A 21,984-nucleotide genomic window follows, 5' to 3' on the forward strand; every position below is an offset into this window, starting at 1 on the left:
CTGCTTTGGATCGTTATCGAGCAAAACCCGTCATCTGCATGGACACATGTCTTCTGGAATGGTGGTTGAAGCACGTGGGCAGCATTATCTCCTTCAAATTGTAACCAAACTTGTTTGTCTGAGCAATTGGCTGATGTAGGACTGAGTGGACTTGTTGGTTCTAAAGTTTTACATTGTTTTATTTTTGAATGCAGTTATTTTTTGTACATAATTCTACATTTGTAAGCTCAACTTTCATGATAAAGAGATTCCACTACAGTACTTGTATTACATTAATTGAAATATACTGTTTCTTTTGTTTTTTACAGTGCAAATATTTGTGATCAAAAATAAATATAACGTGAGCACTGTATACTTTGTATTCTGTGTTGTAATTGAAATCAATATATTTGAAAATGTAGAAAACATCCAAAATATTTAAATAAATGGTATTCTATTATTGTTTAACAGCATGATTAATTTTTTTAATCGCTTGACAGCCCTAGTTCATACTATACTATTCTATATAATACTAGGGTTGAATTCTGGCTTTGAATATGGGTTTGGTACTCCCACAACAACACTAAGAGCTAGGTTTACACATCATAAGACAGCCTATGTCCCATAGATATTACAGGTTATTATGTAAGGATCCATTTTCAGGTCCCATAGTTGGACCCTATTGTCCTGAGCCAATGTCCTCTTGAAGTTATTTATTACATTGAGTTCAATGGACTTTCAATAAGGCCCCCTAGGTGTGTGTGGGGGGGAAGAGCAAAGAGAAAAGAATCCTCCCATAACTTTCCAACAATTTTCTGACACCATATGGGGGGCGGGGTGGGGGAGAAGAAAAAACCCTATGGAAACATGTAACTATAAAAACTAAATGCTCTCTCTCAGGTGCTCTTTTCAATTGTTTTGTCCTCTAACTAATCCCAGCCTCTACCCTAGTTTGTCTTTACAGTGCAATATGTACAGAGAGCATGAATAAACTCCCTGGGGCAGGTGCTGTGTTTAAAGGGCCATGCACATCTGTGGTGCTATATACATCATGTAATAAATGTGGTGTATGCATAGAAACCTAACTAAATAATAGAACAGATGTTTTGAATTTGTACTTTACTAATACCAGGGTGAGGTTTTTAATCTCCTTCTCCTCTAAGTCACTAAAAGAGCATCAAGCTGATCAAATTATGTGTAAAAGAAAAACCATCATTAATTAGACACTAATTCTGGAAGAAATGTCATGGTCACAACACTGTTGTAACTTAATTTCTTTGTTCTGCCAGCAGTTCCCTTTCTGACAAAGAAGCCCTTGTTTATTCTCTGTATGACAGAGCTGTCAGCTACCTAGCGTCTCTCTTAATGAGGTGCATGGTACCTGAGCATAAAGTTTGACATGGGTATTAATAATTGATAGTGACTTAATATACAGTAGTGATTTTAAAGCAGCTGCAGTGTTTGCAAAAAATCTTCTAATGGAATCTCATCCATCCTTGTTTTTGTTCCTTTCATTCTCACCCATGTTCCATGGATTGACTCAGATATTTATGAACTGAGATTTGATTATTTGGAGCAGAAGTTTTGAAGATACAGCAAGAGCTGCTCCTATCCTTGCTTTATTACTTGAATTCAGCATTTAAAAATAGCAGGATTATTTTTACTTTATTTACTTACTTACTTATTTTAGGAGAAACATAGCTCACTGACAGCCAGACTTTTTCCCCTATATGCCTGACTCTATTTCTAATTTTGGGAACAGTATTTTCTGGAAACGGTATGTATCTGATTATTTCAAAGCTTTATACATTGCAAATGGGTGTGCCTTTATCATATGGAAATGTGGCATGATGAAAACCTTTATATGCAAACATGTCACCAGTCAACTTGTGGAACTCCTTACCTGAGGAGATTGTGAAGGCTAGGACTATAACAGCGTTTAAAAGAGAACTGGATAAATTCATGGTGGTTAAGTCCATTAATGGCTATTAGCCAGGATGGGTAAGGAATGGTGTCCCTAGCCTCTGTTTGTCAGAGGATGGAGATGGATGGCAGGAGAGAGATCACTTGATCATTGCCTGTTGGGTCCACTCCCTCTGGAGCACCTGGCATTGGCCACTGTCGGTAGACAGGATCCTGGGTTAGATGGACCTTTGGTCTGACCCAGTACAGCCGTTCTTATGTTCTTATGAACAGGCATAAGCCTAGCAGTGGTAGTTGATCTGGTCTGAGCATAGGACTGGGGTACAGGAACTCCAAAATTCCAATCCCACTTCTGGGGATGTGGACAGAATACTTAAAGGGACATTTTCAATATAATAGAAAATCACACTTCTGACTGAATTTGTTTTTAAACTTACTGTTGTTACAGGTACCAAGTTTTCTGTGACTGAGATTGGAGGGGGAGAAATCTATTCCTCTGTTTTCGCAGTGTGCTCACTTTGAGCATCTCCTGCTCAGTCAGTCAGTTTCCCCTGTAATTTGTGTGTCTTTCACACAGTAACAGGGAAGAGAAAAAAACTTAAAATAGGAAAATGATGGTAGAACCTCCAATATAGATAATGGGATTCAGGGAGAAAGTGTGGTACCTTAACTTAATTTTAGCTCATTTTTCTGATTTATTTTTCAAAGCCCGTGGTGTCTCTTCAACCTCTCGGCCTCAGTTTTTCAATCTGTAAAGAAGAGATTAATACCTGCTTTTAGGGATGTTGCGATGATAAATTCATGTGTGTAGAGTGTTAGAAGATGACAAGAGAAATATGTTATTAATTGGCATTTTGCTTAGATATGAGACACTTTTTATAGCAGGAGTAGTACCTATTAAAGCATTTCCTTTTCAGTGACATTAGACTACACTCAGATTGCTGATATTTTGTGCAATGGATTGATGTACCTTCCAGCTCCATAGGTTGCATGACTGCAGTTTGTGACAACTGAATTATTTATGTAACCCTTCTACCAGGCCAAGTTGATAGCAGCAAGGGCCGGGTTCAGTACATAGGGGTCCCCTCCCAACAGCGTGACACAAAACCAGCTCAAGCCCCCACCCAGTGGCCTGGGAAAATCTTACACACACCCCTGGGCGCCTCGAAGAGGCAATACTTCCCCTCTTGCAAGCACAGAGCCTCGGTGTAGCAGAAAATGTTTAATAACATGAGGTAAACGACATAGCATTAAATTGGGAAAACACCACAACTAGGGTTCATAGACCAAACCATGAGCGAAGACCCACCCCAGCAAATTGGGCCGTGTCCTTTCCCGTTGGTTCTTGAAACCAGCAACCCAAGAATCATCAAAGTCCCAAAAAGTTCAACAACCCCAAAGTCTCTTGGGTCCAGCAATCCAAGAATCACCAAAGTCCCAAAAGCGCCCCCCCCCCCCAAAGTCTCTGTCCCGGGTCAGTGCAGCCCCAGAGTTCAAGGGGCGGGGGGGGCATGCAGGGTGTTAAGGGGCACCTTACGTGATCCGAGGCCAACCCGCTGCCTCTCCATGGGGTTCCGCCGCAGCCTTCACCACGAGCCGCTCCACTCCACCACTGTCCCGTGAGTCGCTCCTGCCTTCCCACGAACTGCTCTGTTCTGCCAGCTGCTCCCCGACCTGTGAGCCGCTCGGCTCCACTCCACTCCACTCCACCCGTAATCAGGGTAACAAAACTTTATTCTTCCTGCCCCAATAACAGAGAAACTGGGGATCCCACACCAGCCAAAGTAACCACTTTCAGTTGTTGTTGTCCCAGGCTAGGCGGGTGGGTGTGCCTATGCAAACAAGATCAGCCCCTGGAGTTCTTTTCCACACTCTCCATAATTCACCACCAGATGTCAGGGTAGAGCTCATCCTGACTCTGCTTACATTTACATTAATCTTTGAATCATTAATCAACTGCTTTTTGAAATGCATTAGATATTCAACAGTCTGACCCCAATGCTGCAATCTGATCTGCACAGGTGGACCCCTGCACCCATACTGAAGTTAATGGGACTTTACAACAACATATGGGCCTATGTTGATCAGATTGCACAATCATGGTCTAGGAGCCTGATCTGAAGCCCACTGAAGGCTTTTGATCAGACCCTAAGCATGAAAGCTGTCACAAATTATCCAACTTATAATGCAATACCATGCTGGTTGGGTGGCCTTGTGGCAACCATGTAAGAGAGCTGGGGTCTGTTGGTCCTTTTTTCCTGGGGCAAGCAGGAGTTGGAAGCATTAGAGAGGTGTGTCTGTAGGGAAAGTGATCCCTTCGAACATTTCTTCCTGGCTCTCCGAGCTCTGGTCAAGTGTAGGTAGTCTCTTGGTCTATCCAAGGCCGTGATCAAGTGTCTTGATGTTTTTGGTCTTTTGGCCTCAAGATGAAAACCTTGTCTTTGCTTCTGAGACCTTGAAGTGAAAAAATTCTTTGACTAACTCTAAGGCAAGTCTGCTCAGTCCTTTTTGTTTGGACAGATGGAGGTGCCCTGCTGGGGGGAGGAGCTTCGTACCTTCTAGGAACACAGTGGTCATTTTTTCTCCCATAATCATATTCTTTACCCCTCTTCGTGAGAGTAGGAGAACATGATATAGAGCCCAAACCCGCTGCATTCAGAATTCCCATTGAACTTCATGGGAGTTCTGGACATACAGGGCTTGCAGTATTATGCCTGTCATTTGACTACTTTTTTTAATTTATCAGCTAGTGTGGCAAGAACTTAGCACCAGGAGTCAACATTTGTCAAGGCTGATTCCCCACTCTGGCACTTCGCGTGCAGAAGGTGGGAGCCCGCAAAGATTCTAAAAATTAATACTGGCCACTTCAGGCTTGTATTAAACTCCCAAGGTTACAGCTATTTTTGACCTTGGATGGGTAGATGCTGCCACCACCCAAGTGTAAAAATCCCTTTGAGACCCCAGGAAGGCACACTTGGGAATTCTTTCCTGTGGGGTTCCCTCAAGCCCTTTCACCCTCCCCACCCCCCCGCCCCCGGGGAAGAGCTGAGAAAGAAAACAAAGGAAATCAGCTGTTGCCACCAGCTACTTAAACAACATATGCACAAACCAATTAGGGACACAAAAATCCAATCCTGGTCTTAAAAAAAGTAAATTTTATTAAAAACAAAAAGAAAGAAAATACATCTGGAACTTAGCCTTTTTGCTAGGTTTAAAAAGAAAAACAATTACAAGGATTAAGTATCAAGATAGCTTCTTGAGGTCCCACTTAAAAGTTACAAGCAAAACAAAAGCACCTGGGGTTAGTACAGAGAAGTCCACAAGCCATAAAGAAATAAGAGAAAAACCTAATCGCTTCTTCCTAGACATTTACTTACATATCTGGGGTTTTAAATTAGTAGTTTCTAGGTATGATCTGATGATTTTCATACCTGACCCAAGCTTTTACAGCATAGCTCCAGCCCTGTCTCTGCTCTCCGGAAGAACAACACAGATGACAGACAAAGGGGAAATTTCCCCCCAATTTTAAAAAGTTCTAGCTTCCTATTGGCTCGTTTGGTCAGGTGCCCACTGCCTTCCTTTTACCTATTGGCTTTTTAACCCTTTACAAGTAAAGCAAATAGAGAACAGCTACTAACAGGGGTTTATAGCTAACTGGCTGGCTGTCCATAAAAGGGAGCCCCCTCCCCCTTCATTTATCACAAAATTCCTGATGGATATAAGCAACACTCAGCAACAGCTAACCTCTCAGGGGTAGAGTCATAAGAATTAACTGAAATAAGCTTAAATGTCTCTTTATTCTTAAAGTTTGCTTGTGTGATAAAGCAAGCATGGGAGTTGAAATTTTTGCCCCCCTCTGGGTTTCTTTTTAATCCTGTTTTATAGAATCTAATTCAAGGGTTTTCCCCTCAACAATAAAATTCTTTTACAAAATGAATAACATTTTTAATATGGCATAATTGTAGCAACCTAATTTAAAAATTATTTGTGCATTTTTATTATCAGATGCTATATCTTATTGTTGGACTTAGATACTTTGGCTGGGGTACAGGTGAAGTCATGAAGAGATTTATAAAGAATAACTAGTGAAATATGAGTTATCAATTTACTTTGATAGCCATAAAAAGACTATGAGAACATTCTTCAAAGCATCAAGATTTTTTTGCCAGGTTATTAGAAGTTCATCACTGAGGTGTCAACATTTGTTACACGTGCCTGTTCTGACCGGTCAGTGAGGTAATATCTTTTATTGAACTGACTTCTGTTGGTGAGCCAGATAAGTTTTTGCAGGGGAATTTCTATGCAAATTGAGGGCTTTTATCTCTCCTCAGAGCACACACCCCACCTCCCATTAACAGATATAATTTATTTTTAATAGTTACCCAAGCAAATGTGGTTTTGGCCTTCCTCCAGCTATTTTGCTATGTTTCAAAGTGATGTTTGGTTTTAGATCCTTTCCCCATTTTTCCATCAAGGTAGTTTTATCTTCCAGATCCAGCAATAACTATTATGTTATGTGGAGCTCAGGTCCTTTGAGATGACTTTTCCTGTATTTAGTGTTTCTATCCTTATTAATGGTCTCCTGACACCTTAGCTTTCTACATGGGATTTGATATAATGCTTTAGTTGTAAATAAGCCAAAACTGGTCTATTAATATTCCCTGTAACAGTAGGTTTCCATAATGCTATCCTTACAGAATGGTTGGGTAGTAGTTATATACACTTCTTTCCTCACATATATTATCTATTGATTATATAACCCTGGTTAAAATTCTGGATTGTTTCTGAAGGGTGTAAGCAGGGAGAGAAAAGGGTTACCTTGACATTATTGGCACAGACTGTGTGTGACAGTACTTAGTGCATGTTTACATCACAAAATACATTGCCGTGTTTCAGCAGAGACACTAAGGACTGAATGTGGCTGTAGATAGAATTAATTTGTCATTGCTTCAAGCCGTCTCTTTACGTGATCTTGCCAATGTCTCTCATCACGCATTCGGGGAAGCTTTCCTGCTGCTGCCTGTGATGGACAGGTTAGGTAAATAAACAGATCTTTCAGTGCCAGCCTTCTACTGGAGAAAAGGAATGGCTGGTAACTTTGAGATGACTCAAAGAGGTGATGGTGGTGGTGTGGGACACACATGAAAGACTTTGAATGAGGATACCCTCAGAGAAGTTAAGGTCAGCATTGTCAAAACTATCTGCTATTTTGGGTGCTCAAGTTGAGAGGCCTGGAGCCTGATTTTTCAAAATACTTAACATTTTTATCATAGTTTACATGTTCAAAGCATAGTTCCCTTTGACTTCCGTTGCAGCTGGGAGTGCTCAGCACTTCTGTAAATCTGGCTGCATGTATCTCAGATCAGGTGTCCAGAAAATAAGGAACACACAATTAGTGCCCCTCCCCCTCGCAAAGATCTGGGCTTATGTGACTTGCCCAGAATTCATCCAGGAACTCTGTGACAGAGGCAGAGATAGAATCCAGTTCTTTAGCGTGGCATTCAGATACCTTACCATGAGGGCAATCTTTCTCTTCCACTACTCTGATCATTCTCAGCCTGTTTCTGTTTCCCTGCACCTGTTTCCGTTTCCCTGCACCTGTTTCCCTTTGTCTGCTCTATAGTCCTACCAACCTCTGCCTGCTTCACACTCCTCTGTATTCCAACAAAACAGGTTGTTTCCTCCACTTCTTTGGGTGCCAGCAGTAGGGTTATTTAGAGCCCAAGAGGAATTGTCTCTGCTCAGTTTTGGTGGCTGGTGTCACAATGGGAGTGAGGATGAGTGATTGCAGGAAAAGTCCGGCTGTCCTTGTGCAGTCCTGGGAAGACGCTCAGTCTGGTGAGCACATAGAAGCTGTGAGGAATGTTCAGTGGATACAGAATCTGCTAAGCATGTGCAGACAGTGGGTTTTATTTCCTTTTCTCTATCTCCCGAGGCTAATAATATTAGAAAAGTCTGGGCAGATTTTTATGGGGAAAGCAAAAAGTTCCAATCCTCACACGAGGCATGACCCAGCCTGCCAAACTTCAAGTCCCTGTTCCACATCGTGGAAGCACTCTAGGGCTTCTCAATGAAACTGTAAGGATTTTTTTTAAAGGGTATTTTTCTCTAACCTTGTAAACAGATAAGCCACATTAGCTGAAACTTAAACATAAAATAAAAATTCATCATCCTGAGGTTGACAGCCATCATGGAACGTTTCAGCCCAACTAATATACATTTGGTAGTTATTATAATGCAAAGTTACCCTTTAGGCAACCTTAACTGAAGGCAGCAGCAGCACTGCCTGTAATGAATACAGAAGGGTTGGTGAGTGGTGACCTCTCTACCTTTACCTAGCAGGGCAAAGAAAGAGGACAGATAAGTGGGAAGGATATCAGACAAGCAACAGTTCTTAGGCTGCTGGCTGCATTTATCTTCACAGACACAGACACATCCTTTTACTATAGAAAGGACCCTGCCACTCTGGTCAAAACAAATACATCCTTACTTCTACCTGTCCCCAAAGTGCCAGGGAGAAAAGGGTTACTTCAGCTGTCATGTAGGCCAAGCCTGGTAGGCAAATCAATCCCTTCTACAGTTTCTTTCTCATCCGGCTGTCAATGAGGCTCATCAGCATTGCGGTAGGGAACACCTGCCTATCAGCAGAACAGGGAGTGATTGGCTGTTTGGGAAGGATTTTGACCCCCCTTGCTGCCGGATTCTACTCAGACTTCCGCAAGGGAAAAATGTTTCTTGCTTTGCAAGATGTTTCTTGCTTTGATGTACAGGTATGGTTTGCTGCACAGTATTCCTAACCCAATTTTCTGCTGACTTCAGCTCTTCCTTTGCTTGCACATTGCTTGAGGACAGAGATTTGCATTTTACAGAGCTCCACACGATGAAGACCCTCTGCAGATATTGGTGTAATTCAGAGATTATACGAATTTCTGAAAACACTATACATGGATTTAGTCCTTACTCCAATGTCTGCCTCAATTTCAGTAAAAGGAAACAGCAAACCATTTCTATTCAGGGCCGGACTAAACTTTTGTGGGCCCAGAGCCAAATATATTTGTGGGACCCCATGGGACACTAAGCAGGAGCGCCAGAACCTCTCCCTACTCCGCCTTTTCCCCCTCCCTGCCAGGTCCTGCTGCTCTCCCTCCTCCCCCTTCCCCATCACTCCATCCACTCCACCTCCCTCCCATCTCTCCCAGGGGTTTAAGCAAAGTGAATGAAGTCACTGCATGCTTTGCCTTTATATGGCCATATACTTCCTTTCTGACAAACAAGAAAACTTAATCACATGGACCAACTATCCACTTCCGGGAAATGCAGGCATAAACACGCATGAAACTTTCCCCCATAAATAAGCGTAGTTTGGTCCTTCATAACCCCATACAATTTTTGACCGCTCAGTGCATGGCACCTTCTAAAGACAGATCTTAATTACATTTATTACTAAATAATGTCTTAATCTGATAAATAAGAGTAATTGATTTTTGGATGCCAAAGAAATTAAAGACTTCTGGACATGGTAATAAACTCTACATAATAATAAAATTATAAAATAAAGCAATATATTGTATATATACCAGAGATTAGAATTAAAATCCTTGAGATTTCAATATTTATACAGAGAATAAAATGCACAACTTCCAGTAACAACAATAAAAAACTCACGTCTAATGCTCTTTTCACTGCGCTGAAGAGTGTGGGGTTTATTTTTTGCCTTCATAGATCACTATTTCTTAATTTCTGAGGGGGAGCCCAGGGCTGGGTTGGCAGGGGGCTGTGGGTCGGGAGTGAGGGGTACTGGCAGAGCTGTGGGGGACCCCAGGAGCTAGGCTAGCAGGGGGCTGCCCAGGTTGGTTCCCAGAATGAGGCAGGAGCCAGGAACAAGCACAGCAGGGGTGTCAGTCCCCAGAGTGAGGCAGGGGCCGGGGACAAGGGCACAGTGAGGCGGAAATGGGGTGTCGGTCCCCAGAGCAAGGCAGGGGCTGGAGACAAGAGCATACTGGGGGGGGAGGCGAGTCAGTCCTCGAGCGAGGCAGGGTCCGGGGGCAAGAGCACAGTGGGGTTGTCGGGGTCAGTTGCTGGAGCGCGGCAGCGTCTGGGAGCAAGAGCACAGCGGGGTTGTCGAGGTCAGTTGCTGGAGCGCGGCAGCGTCTGGGGGCAAGAGCACAGCGGGGTGGGTGTGTGGACAGGATCCTCCTGGGTGCAGCATGGAGCCAGTACCTACCTCTCTCTGCCGGAGCCAGGTCCTTGGGAGCCAGTTCTCTCTCTCTCCAGCTGAGCTGCAGTCCTCCAGGCAGCAGTAGCTGCTCTTCCCACCCTCCTGGCGGGGAAGCTGATTGTGCTTACTCCTCTAACTGGACTTTTAGTGTACTGCCAGGTCCACTTTTCGACTGGAAAGTCCGGTCGAAAAACTGGACACCTGGCAACAGGGGCACCGGAAGAGGGACCCTGTCACTTTTGAAAGTGGGAGGGCTATGCTTCGTTTTTCCTGCCATAAGGAGCAAGGGCAGGGCTTTGGGGAGAAGAGGACAAGTATGGGTGGGACCTCAGGGAGGAGCAGAGCCACCGTCTGGGTGCTGGTGTGGGCCCCTTCTGAGTGTGGACACAGCACCATTGTAAACCTGATACTGTTTCTATCAATGTTGATACTTTTAAAAGTAACACCCCCAAAAAAAGCATACAGCAAACAACTTACAGAGACAGTAAGGTAAAAGAGAGATAGAGAGAGTGCATAGGATTAAATGAACAAAAAATGGCCAGTTTATTTACTGGGACAGTAATACATTACACTGTAATTTTAATTGGAACATAATTATATGTATATTGGCTTCTTTTAATTGATTTCGTTAGCACTGGATTGTTTTTCTCAACCATTTGACTGCGTGATCATACTACACATGTACAAGCACATACTTTATGAATCCCTCACAAGGCATTCACCCAGGATTATCTATAGGCATAAGAAACATGGCAGGGAAGGGTTAACATGGGGATTATGTTAACTTGAAATACAAATGATGCATTTTTGGAACCAAGAATTATTCAACATTTTTTGCTTTTAAACAAAAGGTAGCAACAAGAAGAGTTTCTCATGTTCAATATTTTAGTCAATGAGCACATATACTTTTGTATTCTTCATCATCCAGAAACACTCCATCATTTAAGCCCAGGAAGGCATTACAACATAATTTCAATTCAACATAGGAGTAGCCAAGTCATAATAGCAGTAAACATACAGTACACAAATTTGTGTTTGTCACAAACATCACCAATGTTAAAACTATTTGGAAATTAACACAGCAATTGGTATGGTTTGTTAGATACAGATCATCATGCAAATGGAAATGTTCAGTAGATTACAAAAGTCACAAACATCAGATTTATTTGTTTTTTACATTTTTTTTTACAAAGGATCAAGTTAATTAACCCTTTAACAGTCAAACCATAGGGCTTGAGATTAGTAGGGCAATAATTAATGAGATGCACTTAATTTACCCACTGGCATGGTGCACAAAGCCATACCTGTGAATAATAAACAAACAAATAAATAATAATAATTAATAACAATAATAGTAACCATTTTAAAAGCTAGATTTTTCTTATTTCTTCTTCACAGCTGATTAAATGAACCAGCTAGCAAGCCAGTTCATTTGTGTCAGCCTCTTTTGTTCATTAATCTCCAGCACACCTTTTAAATCAAACACAAGTTTTAATAAAAAAACATTTGTTTAACCATGTTTACTAATGCTGAGAAAAACCATACAATAATCTCCACTGTTTCTATTACAGCATAATAATGATGAGCAGAACAAACACCTCCATATAAAGACAGTAATTGAAACCCAAGGCTCTATCACCCAGAGTCTGACAACAAATTAACTACATTTATAGAATATGGGAATTATCTTATGTCAGTTTGTCACTTTGTTGACTTTAAATTTAATAGAGGGGCATTTTCAATAACTCCACAGGAAAGAAATTAAAATGCAAGGAGGATTTAAGCCGTACTTATGATGTAAGGTACAGACTCTGTGTAACATCCCTCTTGCATTTCTGACACGGGGAGTAAGGGAATCATACAAGAAATAAGAATTCTCTAGCTTCATCATCATGCTTAAGGAAAAGGCTACATGATTTAAAGAATCTCATGCACAAACTTTATATTGCATATTTAGGTGCATTTGTGCCTTAAGGCTAAAGGCAATTACTTGCTTTTTTGTGTATTTCTTTTTCACAGAATATTTAAAAATTAAAAAAAAAAAACCATTCATCAATGGTGAAAAAAGTTCTGAATACTGTATATCTCCTTAAGACATACTGCATGTACAGCAGGAGAAAAACTGAAGTAAATTGATGGCTATTATTTTTAAAGAGGTAAATATAGCAATGATCATGCTTCAAATGTAAAACATCAGTGCCTGCCATTTTCAAATAAAGACTTCTTTAGTACAGAAAGAAACAAATTTACTGCAACTCCAACAGATGTACATCTATCACTTGAGAAAGAGAACAGACCTCTGAAGAGCTTGTGTAATCTATAACCTCATTATGCACTCGGTCCATTTCTACTGAAATTGATGGCAAAATTCCTCCAGTGATGCAAGGTGAAGTTCTAAAGTAGCTAGCATTATATGGGCCCAGTTCTGCTTGCATTGTATCCACTGTAAGCAGGATTTCTCCCCATGTAACTAGCTGCTTTACGTAAACACTGATACTAATATGATTTCAGGTTAGGAGCCTTCATTGGCGATGTCTTTATCATCTTTTAAAACATCCGCCTCCTTTTGCTTACAGATATGTATGGCAAATGGTTAAAACCACTCCATATTTTTAAACAGGAAAAAAACTGAAGCATAATCTTGGCATTAAAACTCTCCACCTTATCTTAATAATAAACAGTTTCAGTCTACTAATTCTACTGTATAGCTATAATTACATTAATTCTACTTGGGTTGAATAAGCATGGAGATGCCAACCTGTCAGAGATCAATTAAAAAGGATCTCTCTGCTGCCTCTATCTAGAAGGCAAAGACTCTTACATGATTTGAGATGGGAAATTATCTATATTTTCTCTTTCTATAAAAGTCTCAAAGTTACCTTCTGACGCTGGTAGAAAATATATTCTTCTCCACTCCCCTGTTTTACAATTTTCTATTAATTCACTTTCTTCTCACCTTATATTTTAATTTGATTTACACGGTTTATTTTGTTTTCCTTCCACAAATTTACAGTAACTGGCTGTTCAGACATGGATCATTTGTTTCTACCAGGAAACAACTCTCCCAAGGTCAGAAAAAAGGACAAAATGGTCATGCATTTATAGGCTACCTGACAACCAAAGACTCCAAGGCCCTCTTTATGAACAATAGCTGCATTTCAAACATGAAAGTCTGGACAAGCTTTTGAAAGGCATTTCTTTGCTGTGGGGGATACACATCAGCATTTCTAAGTATACCCAGCCTCTAAGAATATATGTATTCTTTTTTCCCCTTCATTTTAAAATCAGGATAGATGGCAATGTGTTAGGAATGATTTTTAAAAATTGCTACATAGAACATTTTGCCAACATTAAAAACAAGTTGGATTTTGTGTGTTCAGAAACAATTCCTACCAGACATTTGGTAAAACTTTACATCACTAATTACTATCTAACCAAGAAGGCTTTATGTTTTCTGAAGTTTAAGATACTTTTTTTTCCCCAGTGAACTGACAAAAGAGGCAAGACTGCTCTGGGGCCTACAAAGCTTTATTTCTTACAATGCAATAACCACAGTCATTTTTACATTTAAGTTGGTTCTTTCCTAGATCTCTTAAATTTCAAGCACGTATTCTTGCTTTATTGTATTTAAAAAATTATAAATTGATTAGGAATTAAATTAAAGCATTACAAGAGAATCAAAACTTTAAAAAAACCCACTTATTTCTGTAAAACATGATCAAAATTTCTAATCCATGGAACACCCTTCTATAACTCTTGATCCAAACAGGCATACCATTACAGTATTTCAGAGTTGTTAATTTTACTTTGCAAATCACAATTAAAAATGAATATACTATTGAATGAATATTTCAAAACAAGTATTTTCTCCACAGATTCATATCTATATAAAAAGAAACTAAAACATATAGGATTTTTTTAAATTTGTTTTTAAATTAGGGAGAAGAAATATTCTTTGTAGTTTCAACAGATGTTTGGATATGAAAAGAGGAGATAATATTCTAATACAGTTTACAGCAACTGTATACAATGTGGCAATGCTAATTCTTTTCTCACTTAACTGATATGCAGTAGCTATCTTTGTTGGACACAGATGCTACCACTGAGGAATAATAATACACTGATCTAACATCGTCAGGTGTTCTGAGGTGCTTTTTAAAGGCAACATTTGCCCAGACAAAACAGTTCTTTAATAAAAATCTACATAGCAGCTAATCTTAGTGCCAAACAGCATGATAATGCTAAACAAGTTTTATCTGACTTTTCTGTTAGAAGAGTAGGTTAAGTATGGCACTAAATAGTTATGTGAATGCAGTACAAGAAGGATCATGTGAACATCTTGGAAACGTATATAGAAACAGTGCAAAGAGTTGTTAGGTTGGTATGATCAGACTTTTACATGAATTTGTTTCTATTTTTCTCCACCTCCGATTCTACACGTTTTGTTATATTAGCTCAATGGCTCTGACAAGGTTATATAGTGTACATTGTTGATTACATTAGAATACTTCTATTTACAGCACCTTCATTACTGGTACTATGGTAATGATTGTTAGGCACACTGATTGGCCACTGATTCTTTCCTCCACTTACGTACTGTACGTTATTACATTTGGTAAGCATTGTTAGTATTGGAGGACTGTGTTCATTTCCTCAGATTCAGTTATATTGAATTATTCCAACTATATATGCAACAATTTTTCTTTTTTAATTGCTGCAAATAGTAAGCTGTATTTGTATTTCCATCTTGTGGATCATATTAACACCGCAGAGAAGGAACAGACAGAAACATGGAAATATCAACACCTGTCTTCTTTAAATAAATTAAGGCCACTGACCAAGAGCAAGGAGTGTGCTAATTAGCAAGGAATGGGCAGTACTTGTATTTTTCCATCTTGATGATCAGATAAGAAGCCCAAAGGTGCTAAGACACCACAGCTTATTTAGCTACTTGCCTTGCTGTCAGATTCTGTGCAAAATAAATTCAGCTATCCTTCATTTTGCTATGAAAATCCACTACTCTGCAACACAGCTTTATTCAGCGTTTAGAGGAGAGAATCTTTAACTAGGAACGCTGTGCACCATAGGTCACCTGAGTATTTGTCATAAACTGACAATGAGCTAAGGTTCTGTATTTGTTAATATTTGGCAAGGGAAAAAATGCACTACAGTAAAATCCTGCCAGTTTCAATCCAAGCCATTAAGCCTACATGCATGAGGTATTTCACCATAGAAAATCTCACGCTAAATGTATATAACCTCACCATTCTTACTCTTTATCCTTTCACTGGTAAGGCCTCAAACTAGTACCCTCAATTTGGGAGCAGGAGAAAAAAACTGAAGATTTTAATCAATACACAACATTTTACTTCACGTTGTTTTCGCTTTTCTTTCTCAGATACCAAACAGAACCCTCCCCACCCCTCCCCAGAAAAAGCACCAATTTATCTACTTGTCTGAAATGCAAAAATATACTTAAAATGCAAATAACTGAATGAAAATCAAAGCATCATTCTTTAATCTCCTTCTTAGGTTTAATAATTAGCTTCCAGTGAAGACCTAGAACAAAACCAGCAGCTAGTGTAATAGAAATTAGAAAACAAGTGCATAAACAATATCAGTGCAGCAGCAAAATACAAAGTCACTGTTAACATTCCAATTCACCCCATTTTCAATGTTTTTGTGCAATAAAAAAAATAGGCCATACTCTCTGGCCAAGATAACAATCATCATTTTTTTTTAAATACTAACTCAACCATTCTTAACTTAAGTTATTTCTGGTTGTCTTTTAAAAATAAAATGAATTAAATACAACTCTCACCAAAAGGAGAAACAAAACAAAACAAAAAATCCCAAAAACAAGAACCACATTTTATAAACACAAAATTATGGTGCAAATAAAGTAAAAATAAATATCACACCCTTAATGACAGAAAAGAAAATCTGAACTGGTTCATATGGCTGAACGTGGAGAATGTGAAAATAGGATTTTGTAACATATTTTTTTAAAATATTGGCTTAAGTCACTCAATATTTCAGAGTAAAGCCAAGCAGCTGGGAGGAACATTTTGTCACTTTGTTAAATTTCACTAAACTTCAGGTGTGATAGCAAAGTTTGAATATAATTAGAGGAACCATAGAAAGTCTTCTTGACAGGCAGGGCTCTGTGCTTTGTGTTCTTCTTCTCAACCAACACTCGGTTGCCAAAACATTGGATATGAATCCAGAGTTGTCAACGCAGCAACAAGGCAGGATTGTCTACTGGATTCTTGGGAGCAACTTATACCTTTGTCGTGTGTGCTCCACTCGTTTGTTTGTTTGTTTTTTCTCTTATGTTGCATCTGAAAATTAGGGATAAGGAGGAGGCTTGGAGAGACAGTTGAGAGGGGCACACTGAGAGCTGGAATGTGGCTGCTCTTCTGGAAGGGCTACATTAGGACTGAAAATTAAAAGAGGAGAAAAAGTGCTTAAAAGACATGGCCAAATCTTTACACGAACATAAACAAAACAGGTGTGGGCACAGATTTTCAAAGGGGATGAAACCCAGCTTGCAAATTTGCACCCTCCATTTAATTCAGGCAGTGATCTGCATATGTAACATCCCTAATATTCACATACAAAATGGCCCTTGCACATGTAAATCAGATGCTGAAGATGTCCTGCTGTCCAATTAGCACCACACTGGCACAGATATAGCAGTTTCTAGTAATATCCTGCATAAACCTTATTGAATTAAATTAAATCTTATTGAATTAAGTTTAAGTATCTTTGGTGCCCATTGTATTAAAATTGCAAAGTTTATACATGATTGTGGGGTTGTATGTGACTTCTCTAGTGGGGAGACATGGCCAGTATAAACCTTGGGAAGTGTTATGACTATATTAAACAATATGCCAGACAAACATAAGAATGGCCATACTGGGTCAGACTAATGGTCCATCTAGCCACAAAGTTAAGTGGGGTTCCTAGGAAATACCTGTATGGAGGTCAATGCAAATTACCACCTCCAATTATGCAAAGACCCAACCTTCTGAAGCTTTCCCCTGAGGAGGGGACCCATGCTCTGGCTGATTATCTATTCACAGTTTCTGCACACTGAAGACCCAAACTGTATGAAGGAGTGCTTGTTCTGAGCCAATGAGATTATGGACTGGTAACCACAGAAAACCGCCTGTTGGGGGTTTGAAGAACTGACACCTACCAGAGCCCTTTTTGAGTTGGGGTGATCTCTGGTAAACTTTTTACACACATGCTACTTTCATTTATTGTTTTAATATGTTTTTTCTGTAAAGCATTTACCTTCAGAAAAAATGTGCTTGCTTAGAAAAAGCTGTGTGGTACTTTATAACCAGGGATCCTAAAAATCTGTTTGCGGCAGAAAAACACGGAATTTGTGTTTTTACAGAGACACTAATTTTTACATTTTGTGAAAAAATAAAAACATATATTAACTATTAGCTAGATTTTACTAAAAGTACCAGTGTCACTTATTCAGTGTGTGCAATCTCTCCCTCTTGTGATTGATTTTTGAATGCGCTTTAAATTTACATAGCTAAACATACTCCAATAAACTGCTTCTGGCATATACTGGTTACTCAACGATGGATAGGGTTTGTGTTTTAATGCATCTCAAATTTCACTTCAGCCTGTGAGTAATTAAAGTTAGGAAAATATACTGAAAACTTTAAAAATCACCCCTAAATACTGTGTCACTGAGTTTGGTAAGGACAAATTTCATATTAATGGTTCTGTACTTGTATGCAGCAAGGCTGTAGATTACAAATTGCAATTCTATTAATGTTATTTTATTATAATGATTGATGGCACTGGTAGGCTTCAAACTTGCTTAAAATTTGTAAATCTATCAATAAAACATTGTGTTCAGCTGATTCCTATATCTATTGTGGCTTTTGGCTAGGAAAACTAAAATTCAGCATTTCATTTTAATCATGGAAAACAACAGATTTTAATTTTTTTTTAATTGGAGAATTTTGTTTTTTTTTATCGTGGAAAAAACTAGGATCCCAGCTTATAACTGGGTAATTACGCTGTTTATAGTCTCTGAGGAAAAAAGCAAAGCAGGCCTGCTTAGGCATTCTGACTCTACCAAACAGAAATAATGTCTGGGGACATGGAAGCCTGAGAGTGGGTTCCCCTGGTGGACCATAGAGGGGAAGACAGGTGATATTGCCCTGAATTGTGACACACAACATCTGTTTACATGCTTAGATGAGGAATGTTGTGAGGGGAAATGAATGCATGGGCAAAATGGTGGGATCGAATTTAAACAGCAATTCACAAGTGCCATTTGATTTGCGCACTAGGGATTTTATATGTTCATATGATGAGCCATACTAAACTGAGGGTACCAGTTCAGAAGCAAGGTTTCATCCGCTTTGAATACAATGTACCAACTAGTGCATTTGTTCAAATCCACTGAAACCTGCCTTTAGGGGCAGCACCAATGATAAGTACCCTCTAATGCAGGGGTTCTCAAACTTCATTGCACCGGGACCCCCTTCTGACAACAAAAATTACTACACGACCCCAGGAGGGGGGACCGAACCCTGAGCCTGCCCGAGCCCCATCATCTCGGGTGGGGGCGCCAAAGCCCAAAGGATTCAGCCCCAGGCAGGGGGCCTGTAACCTGAGTCCCGCCACCCACGGCTGAAACCCTTGGGCTTTGGCTCCGGCCCCGGGCTTCTGCTTTGACCCCGGACAGTGGGGTTTGGGCTTCGGCTTCAGCCTCTGGGCCCCAGCAAGTCTAAGTCAGCCCTGGTGACCCCTTTAAAATGGGGTTGCGACCCACTTTGGGGTCCCGACCCACAGTTTAAGAACCGCTGCTTTAATGCTAGCAACCACTTGGAAACATCCCCAAGATTTCCAGTAATGCTTTGTTTGGTTTCTAACCAACTTTGGTTTGTCGCTTAAGACATGTTTCATTGCCTATTGTTTTAAATACTAGTCTAGAAACAATATTCACCCAGGGTAAACTTCACCCCTTACAGCATCTCATTTGGCCAGGCTGTCTTTGCAGGGGTGAATTGCACTGCGAGGAAGCTTTTACATCTGAGGCCTGCTTGAGTTACAGTCCTTAATTTTTCAAGTAAAGCATCAGGCATATCAAGCTTCAGATACAGTATGTGAATAAAATCAACCCATAAACACCTGCCGTTTTTCAAGCTGTCTGGGATTTTTTTTTTTTTTTTTTTGACTCAGTATGTATTATAGCAGGGGTAGGCAACCTATGGTATGCATGCCGAAGGCGGCACGCAAGCTGATTTTCAGTGGCACTCACAGTGCCTGGGTCCTGGCCACCGGTCCGGGGGACTCTGCATTTTAATTTAATTTTAAATGAACCGTCTTAAACATTTTAAAAACCTTACTTTACATACAACAATAGTTTAGTTATATACTATAGACTTAGAGAAAGAGACCTTCTAAAAATCAAAACCTTAAATTAGAGCGAATAAATGAAGACTCGGCACATCACTTCCGAAAGGTTGCTGACCCCTGTATTATAGTCTGTCTGGCAAGCACAGTGAAGCACAAGTGCCCTTGAAACTGCACTGTCTGACGTATATATTATCCTTCCAGGACAGAATTTTGGTGCATTGCAGATAGTGGCTGAGGGACTGCAATTAGTCTGCTGTTGGGAATGGAATCAATTGGAAATGCCAAAGGTATTTATAGCATGTGGAAAAGGCGTAAATATGCACATAAAGGATTAGGGAAACAAAACAAAACAAAAAAGAAGTACTGGTAGTTCCATTTGTTCAAAGGCAAAAAAGAATGTGGTACATCATCACCACTGTGATTTTATTATGGCAGGCCAGAGTTTTCAAATTTGGGAAGCCTAAGAGAGTTTGGTGCCTACCTCCCATTGGAATTCAATTGGGCACCTAACTCCCCTTTAGACTTCTCTGAAAATCCCTATCTAGCATGCCTAAAGTTAGGCTCTTAATTCCACGTTTAGGCCTTTAAACAGAAGACGCCTGATTATGGAATGAAACCTGCAAGGCTTCAGTCACGATTGAGGGTGTCCAGCACCTCGAAGAATGAGGTTCTCTAGGAGGGACTCACCAGGGGAAACAGGGTTCAGCACTTTTGAAATCAATCCACTTCTCTTTGGGGGCTCTATCCTGCAATGGGCCGAGCACTGATCCAGCCAAATACTTAAGCACATGAGTAGACCCACTAGCTGGGTCAGTGCCAGAATGCTCGGGACCTTGTAAAATTGAGCCTCCTAACATATGGAGTTCGAAACTTAACTCTAGGAACCTTGGCTTGTATATTTTGGCTCAAATATTTTCCTCGTTGGATTTGTTTTACATTGAAAAAATGCAATGTAATTTACTATGATGGTACTTTCCTTTGTATTGTGGTGAGTGTGATGCAACAACATGTAAATACAGAGCTGGCATTAGGGGAGGGGTTTGAATTAGCTCTTTGTCTATTCTGGTCATCCCCAATAAAGGGAGTGTGTGTGGGGGTGGGGGAGACACAGAAAAGGGTGACATTTAGGGTGAAATTCATCCATTTACTGAGAGCAGCACAAAACCTCTGAACCTCTTAAGTCTTCAAAATAGGGCTTAAGTGGGACTTAATTCAGGCACAGATCTTGTTTTCCCCCTCAGTGAAGGAGTGAAATTCACCCCTAAAGTAGCAGGTGATAAGGATTTACTATGAGGTGGTCCCATAATCCTAGAAAGGTCCCATTTTTTCTAGGATTCCTGTGATTGGTTGATAATGGTAGTGGAACAGAAAGACTCATGCAAACGGTCTCCCACAGTATTCTTGCCAGCAAGTTAAAGAAGTATGGGCTGGATGAATGGACTATAAGGTGGATAGAAAGCTGGCTAGATCGTCGGGCTCAATGGGTAGTGATCAATGGCTCCATGTCTAGTTGGCAGCTGGTATCAAGCGGAGTGCCCCAAGGGTCGGTCCTAGGGCCGGTTTTGTTCAATATCTTCATTAATGATCTGGAGGATAGCGTGGACTGCAACCTCAGCAAGTTTGCAGATGACACTAAACTGGGAGAAGTGGTAGATACGCTGGAGGGTAGGGATAGGATACAGAGGGACTAGACAAATTAGAGGATTGGGCCAAAAGAAATCTGATGAGGTTCAACAAGGACAAGTGCAGAGTCCTGCACTTAGGACGGAAGAATCCCAGGCACTGCTGCAGACTAGGGACTGAATGGCTAGGCAGCAGTTCTACAGAAAAGGACCTAGGGGTTACAGTGGACGAGAAGCTGGATATGAATCAACAGTGTGCCCTTGTTGCCAAGAAGGCTAATGGCATTTTGGGCTGTATAAGTAGGGGCATTGCCAGCAGATTGAGGTACGTGATCATTCCCCTCTATTCGACATTGGTGAGGCCTCATCTGGAGTACTGTGTCCAGTTTTGGGCCCCACACTACAAGAAGGATGTGGAAAAATTGGAAAGAGTCCAGTGGAGGGCAACAAAAATGATTAGGGGGCTGGAGCACATGACTTATGAGGAGAGGCTGAGGGAACTGGGATTGTTTAGTCTGCAGAAGAGAAGAATGAGGGGGGATTTGATAGCTGCTTTCAACTTACATGAAAGGGGGTTCCAAAGAGGATGGATCTAGACTGTTCTCAGTGGTACCAGATGACAGAACAAGGAGTAATGGTCTGAAGTTGCAGTGGGGGAGTTTTATGTTGGATATTAGGAAAAACTTTTTCACTAGGAGGGTGGTGAAGCACTGGAATGGGTTACCTAGGGAGATGGTGGAATCTCCTTCCTTAGAGGTTTTCAAGGTCTGGCTTGACAAAGCCCTGGCTGGGATGATTTAGTTGGGGACTGATCCTGCTTTGAGCAGGGGGTTGGACTAGCTGACC

The 21,984-nt window shown here is 40.5% G+C and overlaps 1 protein-coding gene across 6 annotated transcripts in view; it reads right to left on the minus strand.

Annotated features, from left to right (window-relative positions):
- Nucleotides 1–10,639: 10,639 nt before the first annotated feature.
- Nucleotides 10,640–21,984, minus strand: part of BICD1 (BICD cargo adaptor 1) — a 295,717-nt gene continuing 284,372 nt past the window's right edge. For 4 of the 6 annotated variants that reach the window (XM_034780066.1, XM_034780076.1, XM_034780072.1 and 1 more), the window contains one exon: nt 10,640–16,559. In XM_034780066.1, the coding sequence (XP_034635957.1) occupies nt 16,469–16,559 (91 nt within the window). In that variant the 3' untranslated portion in view covers nt 10,640–16,468. The remainder of the gene's footprint in view (nt 16,560–21,984) is intronic. The other 2 variants (XM_034780090.1, XM_034780106.1) reach the window with 2 other exon arrangements.

Source organism: Trachemys scripta, chromosome 1 (genome assembly GCF_013100865.1).
Source record: "Trachemys scripta elegans isolate TJP31775 chromosome 1, CAS_Tse_1.0, whole genome shotgun sequence".
NCBI lineage: Eukaryota > Metazoa > Chordata > Testudines > Emydidae > Trachemys > Trachemys scripta.